This window comes from Bufo bufo, chromosome 3 (assembly GCF_905171765.1).
Source record: "Bufo bufo chromosome 3, aBufBuf1.1, whole genome shotgun sequence".
NCBI classification, from domain to species: domain Eukaryota; kingdom Metazoa; phylum Chordata; class Amphibia; order Anura; family Bufonidae; genus Bufo; species Bufo bufo.
Window position 1 is genome coordinate 564,523,772 of NC_053391.1, and position 17,682 is coordinate 564,541,453.

General features: G+C 44.4%; 1 protein-coding gene across 4 annotated transcripts in view; it reads right to left on the reverse strand.

The window, feature by feature from the left end:
- DGKA (diacylglycerol kinase alpha) overlaps positions 1-17,682 on the reverse strand; it is a 209,628-nt gene that overhangs the window by 59,247 nt on the left and 132,699 nt on the right. For all 4 annotated transcript variants that reach the window (XR_005777707.1, XM_040425594.1, XM_040425593.1 and 1 more), the window contains one exon: positions 8,823-8,903. Coding sequence is in view for 3 of the 4 variants with exons in the window: in XM_040425594.1 (XP_040281528.1) it covers positions 8,823-8,903 (81 nt within the window). In the remaining variant the exon portion in view is untranslated. The remainder of the gene's footprint in view (positions 1-8,822; positions 8,904-17,682) is intronic.

Here is a 17,682-nt window from a genome sequence, read left to right on the forward strand (position 1 = left end):
ATGTACTGTAACCAAAGAAGCAGCACATTTACAAATGTAAGGAGGAGATTTCTCAATGTATTTAAGCTCCGTATTTATGAAGCATCCGTTCCATTTTTTCCATTATAATTTTCTTCCATTTAATAAAACAATTGCAAAATCAATCAATCAGAAATCTCACTGGAGAAAAGATCCCAAACTAAGTTTTGCTATTGGGTTATATGATATTTGTGTACGTCCCCGAGTCAACCCTTTATGAGTCTACTAGACAATAATCATAACTGATCAGTCCTGTTCATCAAGAAAGTTCTAATGCAATTATAGTAGTAAAAATATTAGATTCCTCTACAATAATACAGTAATATTTTAGTGACCCAGTAATCAGACCTTAAAAGGGGTTCCAGGCTCCTGGAACTGATGCATTAGGGCTCATGCACATGGCTGTTCCCGTATTGTGGCCCGCCAACAGCGGGTCCTCAATAAAACTGGCATTGGCCCTGTGCACTCCACATCATGGATACGGACCCATTCACTTGAATGGGTCCGCAATCCGGAAGGTCGGTGCAGAACGGAGGCACGGGACCCCACGGAAGCACTACAGAGTGCTTCCGCACCACAAAAAAGTAGTGCATGCACTACTTTTTGGCGGTACGGACAGTCGGATGCGGAACACAGACTCCATTCAAGTGAATGGGTTTGCGATCCACATGTGGTGGCCCTGCGGTCGGTGCCCGTGCATTGCGGACCGCAAATTGTGGTCCGAAGCACGGGCTTAGCCAGCACATATTCGTGTGCATGAGCCCTTATCCTCAGGATAGGTCATTCATTCCAAACAGTGAGGGTCCGTCACCCAATAAACCCATTAATCAGCTGTATTCAGCAGCCTCTGGCGCTAGAACTAGTGCTTTGAATGGAACAGGAAGCACAGCTCCATTCAAATTGTGGCAGTGGTGGGTTACTGAAACTCACTGAAGTGAATGGGTGCTAAGCTGCAGTAACCCAGCACGGCCATTACACTTTCTGTTCCATTCAGTGCGAGTTCCAGGGCTGCAGGGAATAGCTGATCTCTGAGAGTGCAATGTGTTGGACTCTTAACGATCGGATATTAATGACTTATACTGAGGAGGACATGAATATCGGGAGGTTGGAAAACCCTTTAACTATCTACCAGATTCTACAGCATAGAAATATTAGTTACCTGTACCAAACGTCTAGATATGTTGACTACCTGGGATTTGCCCAGCCCTACTCTTCTACTTGATTTAATGTATGACTTAAAAAACACTGCAGGTGCGGCTGTATGGTTACTAAAGGCCCCGATACACACGAGTCTAATGAGCGTGCAGAGCTCCCTACTCTCTCCTGACAGAAGGATTGGGTGAAATGAATATTTTCACTGATCCTTTCAGTCTTCTGGGAGATCATCCTCCCCCAGAAGTGTCTGGCAGCGGCGTTCTCTGCTCTCCCCATTGAATACACACACACTTTTGACCGAGCCAGGAGAGATAGCTGTCAGCTGAATGATCATTCAGCCGACAGCTATTGAAATAATATGGCTGCCCTTAGTCCATCACAATAGCCTAACAAGCCAATCTACGCAGATAACAAAAAGGACAATCTTTAAAAAGCATGACCTTTGTCTCAGGAGTTTTGAAGAAACCCATAAAAATGTATCATTTACAACGTTTACTTTTATACTGGACTGGCAAGTCATCCATTTCATCTTGAATGCATCTATAGTGCTCGTCTTGATTGTGTCTTGAGTACAAAAAGAACTGTGCCTTACACACTGCAAGCAGAAATAATTCTCTGATAGCAGTCACTGTCCTCGGCGGCGACATATCCCCAATTGTCACATGACTGCTGAGCCTCTGTGGTCACATGCTGCTTGGGGACACTTCGCTGCTGAGGCCAGTGAATGGCTGCTGCTGTGCACGTGAGACAGGCGACCAAGAGGAGCAAGGACAGAAGCCTTAACGCTGGAACGGTAAGTGTCTTATCTTCTTTATTTTAAAAACGTACCCATCCCTAATAGAATTTGCTTTTGGGATCAGACATCTCCTGAAGTACATATAAGTGAAGCCTGCGTTTTCAGGTTTGCAGGGGCAGACACATAATATGTCAAACCTGTGCAGCTATAAAGGGGCCTTGCAGGCAAGGAGCCCACTGCTACCTTTAAAAATACTGTAATTAGTAGTTCCTGCTATCTCTTACAGGCCACCAGCATACACTGCATATAAAAGCTGCAGCAGTCACAGCGAGGCTATATCTTGTGGACAGGTGATAAATGTCAATTGTGGAAAAAGCCCTGTAAAGGCTATGTACGCCTTCGGGGCAATTTTTTTATGATTGCATTTTACTCATTTTGGGCTATACATCATTTTTTCAATTGGTCTTTATTAAAATTATTGAGCCGTTCTGTCACAAAGGGTTAACTGTTTTTCTAGCTGTGCGAACCCTACTTTTACTTTGTGCAGGTCATCTAATAACCCTTATTTCTAAAATTATTAAGAGGTCATAAATACTTGATTTAGTTTACAAGGTGTGAGAGCAGAGATAAGGAGTCTGTCAGCTCCCTGACTGATGGAAAAAGAGAGACAATTCAGATTCTGCTAGTACAGAGAAAAGGATTCAATATTTGTTAATAAAGAACAATTGAAAAAAATATTTTTACCTCATAATTAGTACAATGCAATAATAAAGAAAAAGAATGTCCCCAAAGGTGTACAAAGCCTTTAAAGTGATCTGTAGCAAGACCCTCCACACATACACTGTCATCAAATTATCAGTTGTAAATTAAGAAGCACACAAAGCGGTTTTGCGTAGGTGCCTGCTTATGTTGGTATCTGCCAAAGTGTTTTGTTCAGGTAAGCTGCTGCAACACCACACATGTCCTTCCATCATATGAGCACCTGTGACATATTTTTTTTTCCTGTGATGTAAGTCTCCCTGACATCACAAGTGGGTTTTAGTCAGGTATGCTACTGTGACATCACAAGTGTGTTTCAGACAGGTAAGCTACTGTGACATCACAAGTAGGTATCAGTCAGGTACACAACTGTGACATCACAAGTAGGTTTCAGTCAGGTACGCTACTGTGACATCACAAGTGTGTTTCAGTCAGGTACGCTACTGTGACATCACAAGTGTGTTTCAGACAGGTGAGCTACTGTGACATCACAAGTAGGTATCAGTCAGGTACACAACTGTGACATCACAAGTAGGTTTCAGTCAGGCACGCTACTGTGACATCACAAGTGTGTTTCAGACAGGTAAGCTACTGTGACATCACAAGTAGGTTTCAGTCAGGTACGCAACTGTGACCTCACAAGTAGGTACCAGTCAGGTACGCTACTGTGACATCACAAGTAGGTACCAGTCAGGTACGCTACTGTGACATCACAAGTGTGTTTCAGTCAGGTACGCTTCTGTTACATCACAAGTAGGTTTCAACCAGGTACGCAACTGTGACCTCACAAGTAAATTTCAGTCAGGTACTCTACTGTGACATCACAAGTGTGTTTCAGTCAGGTACTGTCAAGCTTCGGTGTGGTAGGGAAACACCACACCAAGCATAGGAGGCAAGGGGGGAACAGGGTATCAGGCCTAATATAAACAATAGGGAAATGCAACACACAGGACCCAAAAACTACAAAAGGGGAAAGAAAGACTTAACTTCAAAGGAGCAATGGAAGCATCAAGAACTCAGCAGAGATCCAACCACAATCTATTGTACTGTTATATCACAAGTGGTTTTCAGTCAGGTACGCTGCTATGACATCACAAGTGGCTTTTGGTCAGGTATGCTACTGTGACATCACAAGTAAGTATCAGTCAGGTATGCTACTGAGACATCACAAGTGGGTTTCAGACAGGTATGCTACTGTGGCATCAGAAGTAGGTATCAGTCAGGTATGCTACTGTGACATCACACGTAGGTTTCAGTCAGGTATCCTACTGTGACATCACAAGTGGGTTTCAGACAGGTATGCTACTGTGACATCACAAGTAAGTATCAGTCAGGTACGCTACTGTGGCATCACAAGTATCAGTCAGGTACGCTACTGTGACATCACAAGTAAGTATCAGTCAGGTACGCTACTGTGACATCACAAGTGGGTTTCTGTCAGGTATGCTACTGTGACATCACAAGTGGGTTTCTGTCAGGTATGCTACTGTGACATCACAAGTGGGTTTTCAGGTAAACTACTGTGACATCACAAGTGTGTTTCAGTTAGGTAAGCTACTGTGACATCACAAGTGGATTTCAGTCAGGTATGCTGTCACGTTCAGGTGTGGGAGGGAAACACCACAATGAACATAGGAGGGAAAGGGGTGAGGGAATAAGGCCTGGAAACTAGGGAAAGGAGATGGACACCTCCTAGTAAAACCTGAATCAACGTACTGACTAACTACCAGTATCAACAGACCCCAGAGGTAGGCGAGTTCATACACAGGAATACCTAATGTCCTAACTCACACTATAGGACCCTGGTACTAATGTCAGGACTGAGACAACCTGTTCCTCAAAAAGGAAGGACGAACAGGAGTCTCCCTCAGGCCTTAAAGGGGTATTCCCATTTCAGACAACGAGAACGAAGCAGGGAGCGATCTGGCTGGAGGACCCCGGATTTCACGGGGTCCATCCACCACCAAGCGCTGCTCCCAAAGAAGTGAATGGGAGCGCACCCATGCTCCCATTAATTTCTATGGGGCAGACGGCAATAGCCGAGCCAGCGCTCGCCTATTTTCGACGGCCCCATAGAAATGAATGGAGGACAGCTGCGCACGCGCAGTGCGCCCTCCGTTCATTTCCTGGTTCCGTTCTCATTGTAGCGATATGCCCCCATTGTCTGAGATAGGAAAACCCCTTTAATACAAATGACGGGGAAATAAATGCAACACACAAAATAACCCAAACAAAATACAAAATGGAAAGAAAACACCTGGGGAAAGAAGGTGTGGCAAGCACCAGAAACAACACAAACGTCATTTGATCCAAAAAGAAAACATGTCAGATCAAACCACGTGTAGCCAGTCTCACCGATCTCCTGCCACCTGTCGCGGGACCGTCCGTAACATATGCTACTGTGACATCACAAGTGTGTTTCAGTCAGGTATGCTACTGTGACATCACAAGTAAGTATAAGTCAGGTATGCTACTGTGACATCACAAGTGGGTTTCAGTCAGGTACGCTACTGTGACATCACAAGTGGGTTTCAGTCAGGTACGCTACTGTGACATCACAAGGGGGTTTCAGTCAGGTACGCTACTGTGACATCACAAGTGGGTTTCAGTCAGGTACGCTACTGTGACATCACAAGTGGGTTTCAGTCAGGTACGCTACTGTGACATCACAAGTAAGTATAAGTCAGGTATGCTACTGTGACATCACAAGTGTGTTTCAGTCAGGCACGCTACTGTGACATCACAAGTGGGTTTCAGTCAGGTACGCTACTGTTATATCACAAGTGGGTTTCAGTCAGGTACGCTACTGTGACATCACAAGTGTGTTTCAGTCAGGCACGCTACTGTGACATCACAAGTGGGTTTCAGTCAGGTACGCTACTGTTATATCACAAGTGGGTTTCAGTCAGGTATGCTATTGTGACATCACAAGTAGGTTTTAGTCAGGTATGCTACTGTGACATCACAAGTAGGTTTTAGTCAGGTATGCTACTGTGACTTCACAATTTGTTTTAGTTAGGTAAACTACTATGATATCATAACTGTGATCTGCTATGACATCATGAGTGGAGTTCATTAATGTAAGCTACTGTGACATCACAAGTGGATTTCATTCAGGTAAGCTGCTGGAACACCACAACTGTGTTTCTGTCAAGGCTGATGCTCTGACATAACAAATATAATTCAAGCAGGTAAGGCTACTTTCACACTTGCGGTAGCCTTTTCCAGCAGGCTGTTCCGGCGGGGAAACAGCCTGCTGGATCCGTGCTACCACAAGTCCACCATTCCGCCGGAAGTCCACGGGCCGCAGCATGGCAAACATGCTGGAAAAAGACATCACAAGTGTGAAAGTAGCCTAAGCTTGCTTGTGTGAAATCACAAATGAGTTTCAGTCAGAAAAGCTGCTATGACATAAGACAGGGAAACTCAGCCCCATAACATATGTACCATCAAATTTGCAGTTAAAAATAAATGTGCCTGTGTGCTGTTTATGCGCTGCAGAACGGTCTGTTGGAGTCCTCCCTCGATATTTTGTGTAGGATTTTATAAACTATGGGGGCATTTATTAGGAATGGTCTTAGTCTCTCTGCACTGCTGGTGAATTCGCCAAAGTTATGTGGTGGCGCAGGCTCTTCCTCCAGCAGGCTGTGCGACATACTAAAATTTGGCTCCTTTGCCTTTTTGCACAACAAAAACTGGCATGGAAAACAATAAATGAGACCCGCACTCTTCCCTGCCCACGCCATGCCCCCTTTTCTCGCCCCTCGCAGATTTTAATGCAAAAACCATTGCGATGAAATCTGCAACATTAATACGCCAAAAAGTGACGTATAATTCATAATAAATGTCCCCCTATGTGTCCATTCAAAACTCCCCACCATAGCAAAATGCATGTGCTTATGAATCTTCTTTTTCTATTCTTTTTTTGTGGTCCTGGGCTGCTCTTTTTTCTTGATATAGGAATTTTCAAAAACAGTCATTTTAAAAGCTATGGACACGTATGCAGGCATGCATCAACCCCCTCTCCTGCTCTCCTTTATAGACATGCCCATTTGCCCTCTGTGCCAATCTGGATATAGGAATGCAGTGAAAAATGCAAACCCCTCCTGCTCGTCTTTCCGGTCATGTCAAAGTGTCAGCTACTTCCATAAGTCAGCCAGCGCATTGTACATCTGTCTGACATCATTTCTGCTAGCTTTATCTAAACTTTCAAACGCCAGAGTATGTACTTTATTCAGTATGCAAATTAGGTCCAAGGTGCCCAGCAGGGCGTCACAAATGGATTCAAAAGCCCAAGACCACCTTCTCCTAGTGCCCAAGCCTAACTCCCGCAACAGCCCAAGACCGCCTCTTCATCTCTGGCATTACCTCCTCTTGCACTTTGCAGTCCGCCCCTCTTCTCAGATGTCACTATTTCCCTTCATCTCTGCCCACGATATCAGCCTGTGTCTCACTGACAACTCGCGCATGGGTAGAGCGTAAATCTGCCTGAGCCACCAACACTGGGCATCGGACTTTCTGCAGGTATAGCACATGCGCTACTCTTCTGAAGTGGCGTCTATGAAGAGGGGCGGAGGGAAAAGCACAAGAGGAGGTAACGCTGGAGGTGGAGAGGTGGTCTTGGGCCCTTGCGAGAGGTGGGCTTGGGCACTTGGAGGAGGTGGTTCTAAAATAAAGTTTTCTGGAGTTTGAAAGCTAACAAAGGTGTGGTTGAAATGATGTACAATGCACTGGTGTTTCTTATATATAGTAGTTTCCCTTTAAAAATGACACATCTGTTATACACCGACTTTAGGTGCAGATAAGAATAATGCTTATAAATTATAGGACGTCCAGGTGCAAATCTTAAAGAAACACAATTTTCAACACAGTTCAAACACAGCTACTGAAGATACAGATGTAAAACATACACTGAACAGTGCCAAGAGATATTATGGCTGGCTTCACAGGCTGACAGATTCGGCATAAAGAGCTGTAGGCCGTATGTTTACTGAGCCACACAAAATCAATATGTGAGCTCCCTAAACCAGACTAGAGTGAAATCATTAGAATGTGCTCACTGAGTCCATTAAGTGCCTCTAGAGTTTTCAACTGTGTGGAACGCGCTGAAAATAGCATAGACTTTTGTCTTAACTGGGACTACAACGCCCATGAGATGCGGCAGCGAGAACACTGGAGGATATGGAGTTTTCATGGCGCCCTCCTGTGCACCGAGGCTGTATGGCTCCTTAGTGCGGAGCAGGTTCCATTGGAAACTGTCTGTACAGAAATGTTCTCCCTTAGAGCCCAAAGGCACATGTCACATTTTTTTAATCTTTCAGATCTGTTTGGAAAACCTCCAAGGGCACAGGTCTCCTTAGCAGCTCTATTAGGATATGAAATGGATGAGCTGTGTGAATAAACCCTTCAATCCTTAATTTCAGATTCATAACTTAAAGTGGTATTCCGGTTGTTTGAAGTTATAATAATTATTAGATCGGTGTGGGTCCTACTGCTGGGACGCCCACCGATCATGAGAACAGGGGACCCGTACCCCTGCAGCCCCACCGAAATGAATGGAGCGGACGGTCGCACATGCACACACCTGCTCCATTCATTTTTATGGGAGTTCTGGAGATAACCGAGCACAGCAGTTGGACCCCCACAATTCTAATAGTTATCCCCTATCCTGTAAATAGGTGATAACTTCTAACAACCGGAATACCCCTTTAAGGATACTTTCACACTCGCGTTTGGTGCGGATCTGTCGTGGATCTGCACAGACGGATCCGTTCAGATAATACAAACGTCTGCATCCGTTCAGAACGGATCCGTATGTATTATCTTTAACGTAGCCGAGACGGCTCCGTCTTGAGCACCATTGAAAGTCAATGGAGGACGGATCCGTTTTCTATTGTGTAATAGTAAACGGATCCGTCCCCATTGACTTACATTGTGTGTCAGAATGGATCCGTTTGGCTCAGTTTCGTCAGACGGACAACAAAACGCTGCAAGCATTCTGCGGATCCGCCATTTGTGGTCCACGAAACGAATACGGACATATGCAGGGGGGCCTTACTCTGATTCACCGCTCGTTATCCTAGACAGCAAAAGGCTAAAGCTCATATCCTCTCCCACAACATTTTTCAAAGCAATAGCAAAGAAGACTACTTACATGCAAGCTTGTCCTCTGCCGTACCCCCTTCCAGCAAGGAAAAGTAACAGGAAACATCATTCAGGCTGACACGACCGATTTCTGTAATGTAAAAAACGGTATACAGAATCATAAAAAGAGGAGACAAACTCTAATTCTACAGCTTCTGTCCTTATGTACAATGGATGAAACACATAAGTCGTTATTAATTGCTGTGTGGTCAGTAAACGGTTTCTAAAATGCTTTTACTTCCCCACTTCCAGGATGCTCAAAACACTTTGTTTGTTATGGAAATGCATGTTGATGTAATATAATAGTCACAAAAGAAACATCATAAATAACTAAACATACAATAGGCAAAAAGAGTCATTCTAATGATTTTTAAAGTGGAAAGCAATACTGGTCACCTGACTAAATGGCGTCTTCCTACAAACCATAATGCATCAGAACCTTGGTCAGCAGGCGGAGGCTACCACCATATGTACCCTCCAACGAGGCTATGTCCAACAGGATAGGTTTCTGCAGGGCAGATTGGTCTCAGATATTTCTGCGACTATTCCATACATCTGAATGGTGTTTGTAAAAATCCACAAAGATGCTGCAGAAACAACCCCCTTCACATGTCTAGAACAGATTTTCGATCACAGACATTTCTTCAACAAATCTGCCGCAGGTAAACTTACCCTGATAGAATGAGTGATAGATGCTGTCTTTCTGTCTTTATCTATCCCAATAGAAACATAAAAAGATTTGCTGCGCTGCACTAGTCCATGAATGATATGCGGGAGATATCCTGGGATAGTTCTGCTTGACTGCTGCACTGAATCCAATCATTCTAATAAATGAGAATAAATCGAATTCATTTTTTCAGCAATGTCTACTTTAAAGGGGGTGTTCACCACTGGGAACCTTCTCTACAGACCTGCTGGCATGGCTGAACTGTCACTGATAATCCCTGCAGGTCCCCGGCCTTTGATGGTGCAGTGGTCACGTGACCCCAGTCAAACAAGATGTTGACCCGGGCGACCTGCAGAGCCGGCGGGACAGCGAAGGAGCCAGCGGTAGGGATCGGGCAAGTGTAATTATCATCGGTGGTTCAGCTACACCAAGGGGTCTGTATATAGGTTTCCTGGGGTCACCAAGCCCTTAAAGACTAAATTCACCTTCACAATTTTTATTGACACATTGCATCCAAAACGAAGCAGCTTTGCAAAAAACCTTATTAAGAAATGTCCCACTGCACGGTGTATACGGCCGTATGTAGAGCTGACAACCAACAAACCCTGTAAAGTGTGATCTTGTAACTCCTTTCCATCGGTCCTCTACTAACCTGACAAATGTATATTAGCAATAGTAGTGGATGGATGACGGGGACTATGACTGTAATATCACATTTACAGGGTTTGCTTGCTGTCGGTTACAATCCAGACACATAAGTCTGCTCGGAGCTGAAGACATTTTTAGAGACTATTTGCAAAGTTGCTTCATGTCTATTTTAAAGGGACTGAGTAACCTCCCCCAAGCCCTATTAAGTACACTGCTACCCCCGACTCCAGATCCCTCATTTATATGTCCATACTCAACCCCATTGCCCTGCTGTGCGTCGGCAAACTGTCCCTTAATACACTGGGAGGACTTGTCCTGCAGTCCCCTCCATTAAATCAATGCATTCCACAGTTGGCCTGCGGGCGCAGAGCAGGGGAACAGGAGTGAGTATCGAGTAAGGAGTAAAATCTCATATAACTCAACTCTATGTCGTCCTTATTTTTTCTGTTTTCCGAATGCATTCACATTAAATCTGTCACCTCCCCCAGGCTATAAATGCAGTAATACATGGACAGTACTGCCGCCAACGACTTTATAACAGTCGTATGTATATTACTGCATTTATAGCCTGGGGGAGGTGACAGATTTAATGTGAACGCATTCAGAAAACAGAAAAAATAAGGAACACATAGAGTTGAGTTATATGAGATTTTACCCCTTTTGAAACATTGAGAAAGCTAAATGGAGACATAACACATATTCTGTGTTTAAAGGGGTCGGCGACTTGTGACCAATGTACATGTAAGAGGTGGCACTAACTAATACAGCCTTTGTTGATATTCTGTGTCGTATTTCATCAGTCATGCCCCTTCTTGGGCAAGTGTTCTGTGCTGTGGACGTATAGGTCCTGTCTATAAAATGGCCGCTGATGGAGGTCATGTGACCAGACACATCACTCAGCCTCCTCCATACCTGCACTAAACTCCCAACAGCGCAAGTGTAGGTAAATGGAGGAGAAATCAGATGGAGGTGACTACCCTGGTCACATGACCCTCCATCAGCAGCCATCTTATGGACAGCACCTCTGTGTGGACAGCACAAAAGACTTGGCAAACAAGGTGACATACCTTCAACAAAGGCTATATTAGTAAGTGCCATATAGTCATCTAAGGCTACTTTCACACTAGCGTTTTTGCTGGATCCGGCAGGGTTCAGCAAAAACGCTTCCGTTACTGATAATACAACCATCTGCATCCGTTATGAACGGATCCAGTTGTATTATCTGTAACATAGCCAAGACGGATTCGTCATGAACTCCATTGAAAGTCAATGGGAGACGGATCCGTTTTCTATTGTGGCAGATTGTAGCAGAGAAAACGGATCCGTCCCCATTAACTTGCATTGTGTTTTCTCATGACGGAAAGAAAACTGCAGTATGCTGCAATTTGCTTTCCGGTAAGAGAACGGAACAGAATGAATTTTGGAGCACTCCATTCCATTCAGTTACGCTTTGTCCCCATTGACAATGAATGCGGACAAAGCGGAAGAGTTTTTTTTTTTTTTTTTTTTTTTTAAGTATTGAGACCCTATGACGGATCTCAATACTGGAAAATAGAAACGCTAGTGTGAAAGTAGCTTTACAAGCACATTGGTCAATAGTCACCAAAGAGTGGCCAACCCCTTTAAGAAGCAATATGGGTACAAATGGGGCCACTGGTTGTCTGCACTTAGCAGTTTAAAGGGATTCTGTCATGAGATTTGAGACCTATAACCTAAACATATGGCCAGGTCCCTACTAATACCCTGAATCCGAAACTGACCTTATTAAATGTGCCTGTGGGTCTATTAGCATATAAAACAGGTTTTTATAACCTGTCACTCATGTACCAAATGTGTCCAAGGAGACGTCTCATCATCCAGGGTGCCCGGCTGCAGCCGCCTTCCGACTAAAAATCGCCGCCCTCCCTTTCAATAGAGCCGCCTACCTCACCTCATCGCTGCCTCCCTCACCTCAGCGCCGCCTCCGAAATCGTCCGCTCTCCTCAGCCAGATACTGCGCGTGCGCACTAGGTATAACTAGAAATAGATCAAAAGGGAGCCTCTGTAAAAAAGCAGCCTGTGCGCTCCGAACAGCTTTGCACCCGGCTGTAAGAGGTTGGATGGCTGCAATAGGGCGGTCAAGGCAGGTTTGAGCAAAGTGCGCCGGCCGGCGCATGCGCACTTCGCTCAACGAGGCCGCTGCCAGGAGTCCGCTCGGGCGCATCAGGATATACCTAGTGCGCCAGCGCAGGATCTGGCTGAGGAGAGCAGACGATTTCGGAGGCGGCGCTGAGGTGAGGGAGGGCGGCTCTATTGAAAGGGAGGGCGGCGATTTCTAGTCGGAAGACGGCTGCAGCCCGGCACCCTGGATGATGAGACGTCCCCTTGGACACATTTGGTACGTGAGTGACAAGTTATAAAAACCAGGTTTATATGATAATAGAGCCTCAGGCACATTTAATAAGGTCTGTTTCAGATTCAGGGTATTAGTAGGGACCTGGCAATATGTTTAGGTTATAGGCCTCAAATCTCATGACAGAATCCCTTTAACAGCCACGACGGCATTAAACAGGTTGGTTGTGTTTGCACATGATGTGACAATAACTCAGTGATATTATGTTCCATCTTTAGCGGCAGGACTGTGATAGGGGCCCTGAATATATCATTCCAGACAACATGACAGGAAGGTCATGCCACTGGTTTCATGGGAGGCTAGCAGAGCATAACAAGCATCATGACAAATCCCGCTGTGACAGAATCATTCCAATCCGTCCCCTGCCCGCCATCACCTGGGGTAGAGTGCTGCCTTCGGTCATTTGCTAAAAGGAGACATAAAATAGCATTCCCAGTGCTCGAACAGTGTCAGTCAGCAGAATATCAATGACCTCATTTTAACGGCAAGAAAACAAGTGAATTCTGCCCGATAACCTCAGTAAATAACATCTTACGTGTTTTGGATGATACTTTCAATGATTTTAAGGTCCTGTGTTGCATCATCAGTGTCCTAATTTCTGGGTCCCTTTCATCCCAATTAGGTTAATTAGTATTCCGATTTTCAGAAGAACTACAGCCTAAGGCTACATACAGTAACTTTATAAATGCAATTTATTGCATTGTTGCATAGTACAATTGCTTTAGGACTTGCTCCATATTACTGCAGCCTGTGAATGGACACCGACACATATCCCAAGATCTGATTTAGGCCTCATGCATACGACAGTATTTTTTCACGGTCCGCAAAACGGGGTTCCGTGATCCGTTTCCGTTTTATTTCCATGTGTCTTCCTTGATTTTTGGAGGATCACCAGACATGAAAAGTGAAAAAAAAATCTAAGTCAAGTTTGCCTTGAAAATGATAGGAAAAAAACGGACACGGATCACGGACACGGATGACAATCTTGTGTGCCTCCGTGTTTTTTCACGGACCCATTGACTTGAATGGGTCCGCGAACCGTTGTCCGTGAAAAAAATAGGACAAGTCATATTTTTTGGACGGACTGGAAACACGGATCACGGACGCGGATGACAAACGGTGCATTTTCCGAGTTTTCAACGGACCCATTGAAAGTCAATGGGTCCGCAGAAAATCACGGAAAACGGAATAACGGACATGGAACACAACAACGGTCGTGTGCATGAGGCCTAATAGAAACTGAACTGTCTATACAAAATGCTTAGAAACGGAGCAAATGCATAAAAGGGTAAGAAGTAGCCGCAAGTGGCTGTAGTAAATGCAACTTATTTTCATAGAGTTAACAGACAGTTTGTATGTTTTCTTTGTCAGGAAAAAAAAGGAAAAACTACATATATATATATATATATATATATACAGTCTTGTGAAAAAATTAGGACACCCTTTGAAAGCATGTGGTTTTTTGTAACATTTTTAATAAATGGTTATTTCATCTCCGTTTCAACAATACAGAGAGATTAAAGTAATCCGACTAAACAAAGAAAACTGAAGAAAAGTCTTTTCAAGATCTTCTGTAAATGTCATTCTACAAAAATGCCTATTCTAACTGAGGAAAAAGATAGGACACCCTTGCCCCTAATAGCGAGTGTTACCTCCTTTGGCTGAAATAACTGCAGTGAGACGGTTCTTGTAGCCATCTACCAGTCTTCGACATCGGTCTGAGGAAATTTTACCCCACTCCTCAATGCAGAACTTTTTCAGCTGTGAGATGTTTGAGGGGTTTCTTGCACGTACAGCCCTTTTCAAGTCACCCCACAGCATCTCAATGGGATTCAAATCTGGACTTTGACTTGGCCATTCCAGGACTCTCCATTTCTTCTTTTTCAGCCAATCTTTGGTTGATTTACTAGTATGTTTTGGGTCATTGTCATGTTGCATGGTCCAGTTCCGCTTCAGCTTTAATTTTCTAACTGATGGTCTCACATGTTCTTCAAGCACCTTCTGATACACAGTAGAATTCATCGTGGATTCTATGATAGTGAGCTGACCAGGTCCTGCTGCAGCAAAGCAGCCCCAAACCATGATACTTCCACCTCCATGCTTCACAGTTGGTATGAGGTTCTTTTCTTGGAATGCTGTGTTTGGTTTACGCCAAACATGTCCTCTGCTGTTGTGTCCAAATAATTCAATTTTGGACTCCTCTGTCCAAAGAACATTATTCCAGAAGTCCTGGTCTTTGTCAACTTTATCGCTGGCAAATGTCAGTCTGGCCTCGATGTTTCTCTTGGAAAGCAAAGGTTTCCTCCTTGCACACCTCCCATGCAAGTTAAACTTGTACAGTCTCTTTCTGATTGTAGAGGCATGTACTTCTACATCAACAGTAGCCAGAGCCTGCTGTAGTTCTCGAGATGACACTTTAGGGTTTTTGGATACCTCTTTTAGCATCTTGCGGTCTGCTCTTGGGGTGAACTTGCTGGGGCGACCAGTCCTGGGCATGTTGGCAGTTGTTTTGAAAGCCCTCCACTTGTAGACTATCTTCCGGACAGTGGAATGGCTGATTTCAAAATCTTTTGAGATCTTTTTAAATCCCTTCCCAGACTCATAGGCTGCTACAATCTTTTTTCTGAAGTCCTCTGACAGCTCTTTTGCTCTCACCATGGTGCTCACTCTCACTTCAACAGTCAGGAGCACACCAAACTAAATGTCTGAGGTTTAAATAGGGCAAGCCTCATTCAACATGCAGAGTAACGATCTACTAATTATGTGCACCTGGTGTGATATACCTGTGTGAGATCTGAGCCAATTTAAGAGGGAATACATGTGAGGGTGTCCTATCTTTTTCCTCAGTTAGAATAGGCATTTTTGTAGAATGACATTTACAGAAGATCTTGAAAAGACTTTTCTTCAGTTTTCTTTGTTTAGTTGGATTACTTTAATCTCTCTGTATTGTTGAAACGGAGATGAAATAACCATTTATTAAAAATGTTACAAAAAACCACATGCTTTCAAAGGGTGTCCTAATTTTTTCACATGACTGTATAGGCCTCCCTCTAAAGAAATTACCTTGTCAAATACCCAATAGAGCTCTGTGGGGAATTTGTTAAAGGTTTTATGACAGTTTTCTGGCTTAGAAAAATCCAAATCTATTCCACAAGCTCCAGTTTGCACAAAAATGTATGATTTTTTTGCCCTTTTAAGTTGCACTCGCCACTTTGTAAAAATGGGTGGGTTATTAGCAGGAAGTGGTGGGGTCTACAATTAAAAAAAATGCCCATGCAGACTTGTGAGGCCCCCACGCCGCAACACATGTTGATCATATAGGTAGGTGTTATCTGGTATTGGGTTGACTTATTCATATGATGTTTACCCAGGTCTTTATATTTACCTTATAGATAGCATAATGATATACTGATGGCCCTTTTCAGTGTGTGTGATGTGTTGCCTTTTAGGCCTCATGCACACTACCATACCATAACCAGTAGACATAATGGGAGTCATTTATCAAACTGGTGTAAAGTAGAATTGGATTTCCAAAAGAGCTGTTAAAAATGAAAGGTGGAATCTGATTGGCTGCTATAGGCAACTAAGCCAGTTCTACTTTACACCAGCTTGATAAATTACCCCAAATGTCCCTAGTGTCTACAGCAGTTATAATGTCCCCTAGAGTGCCCCCAGTAATAATAATAACACCCTATATTGTGCTCCAGGTAATGATCCCTGTATAGTGTCCCCAGAAATAATAGAATTGCCCCTACAGAGCCTCCCCAATAGCAACGCCCCCATACAGTAATTTCCCCCACACTGCCCCATACAGTAATTTCCCCCACACTGCCCCATATAGTAATTCCCCCCACACTGCCCCATATAGTAATTTGCACCACACTGCCCCATATAGTAATTTCCCCCACACTGCCCCCACACAATAATTTCCCCCACACTGCCCCATATAGTCATTTCCCCCACACTGCCCCATATAGTAATTTGCACCACACTGCCCCATATAGTAATTTGCACCACACTGCCCCATATAGTAATTTGCACCACACTGCCCCATATAGTAATTTCCCCCACACTGCCCCCACACAATAATTACCCCCACACTGCCCCCATACAGTAATTTCCCCCACACTGCCCCATACAGTAATTTCCCCCACACTGCCCCATACAGTAATTTCCCCCACACTGCCCCATATAGTAATTTGCACCACACTGCCCCATATAGTAATTTCCTCCACACTGCCCCCACACAATAATTAGCCCCACACTGCCCCCATACAGTAATTTCCCCCACACTGCCCCATACAGTAATTTCCCCCACACTGCCCCATATAGTAATTTCCCCCACACTGCCCCATATAGTAATTTCCCCCACACTGCCCCATATAGTAATTTGCACCACACTGCCCCATATAGTAATTTCCCCCACACTGCCCCATATAGTAATTCCCCCCACACTGCCCCATACAGTAATTTCCCCCACACTGCCCCATATAGTAATTTCCCCCACACTGCCCCATATAGTAATTTCCCCCACACTGCCCCATATAGTAATTTGCACCACACTGCCCCATATAGTAATTCCCCCCACACTGCCCCATATAGTAATTTGCACCACACTGCCCCATATAGTAATTTCCCCCACACTGCCCCCACACAATAATTACCCCCACACTGCCCCCATACAGTAATTTCCCCCACACTGCCCCATATAGTCATTTCCCCCACACTGCCCCAAATAGTAATTTCCCCCACACTGCACCATATAGTAATTTGCACCACACTGCCCCATATAGTAATTTCCCCCACACTGCCCCATATAGTAATTTGCACCACACTGCCCCATATAGTAATTTGCACCACACTGCCCCATATAGTAATTTGCACCACACTGCCCCATATATTAATTTGCACCACACTGCCCCATATAGTAATTTCCCCCACACTGCCCCATATAGTAATTCCCCCCACACTGCCCCATATAGTAATTTGCACCACACTGCCCCATATAGTAATTTCCCCCACACTGCCCCCACACAATAATTACCCCCACACTGCCCCCATACAGTAATTTCCCCCACACTGCCCCATACAGTAATTTCCCCCACACTGCCCCATATAGTAATTTGCACCACACTGCCCCATTTAGTAATTTCCCCCACACTG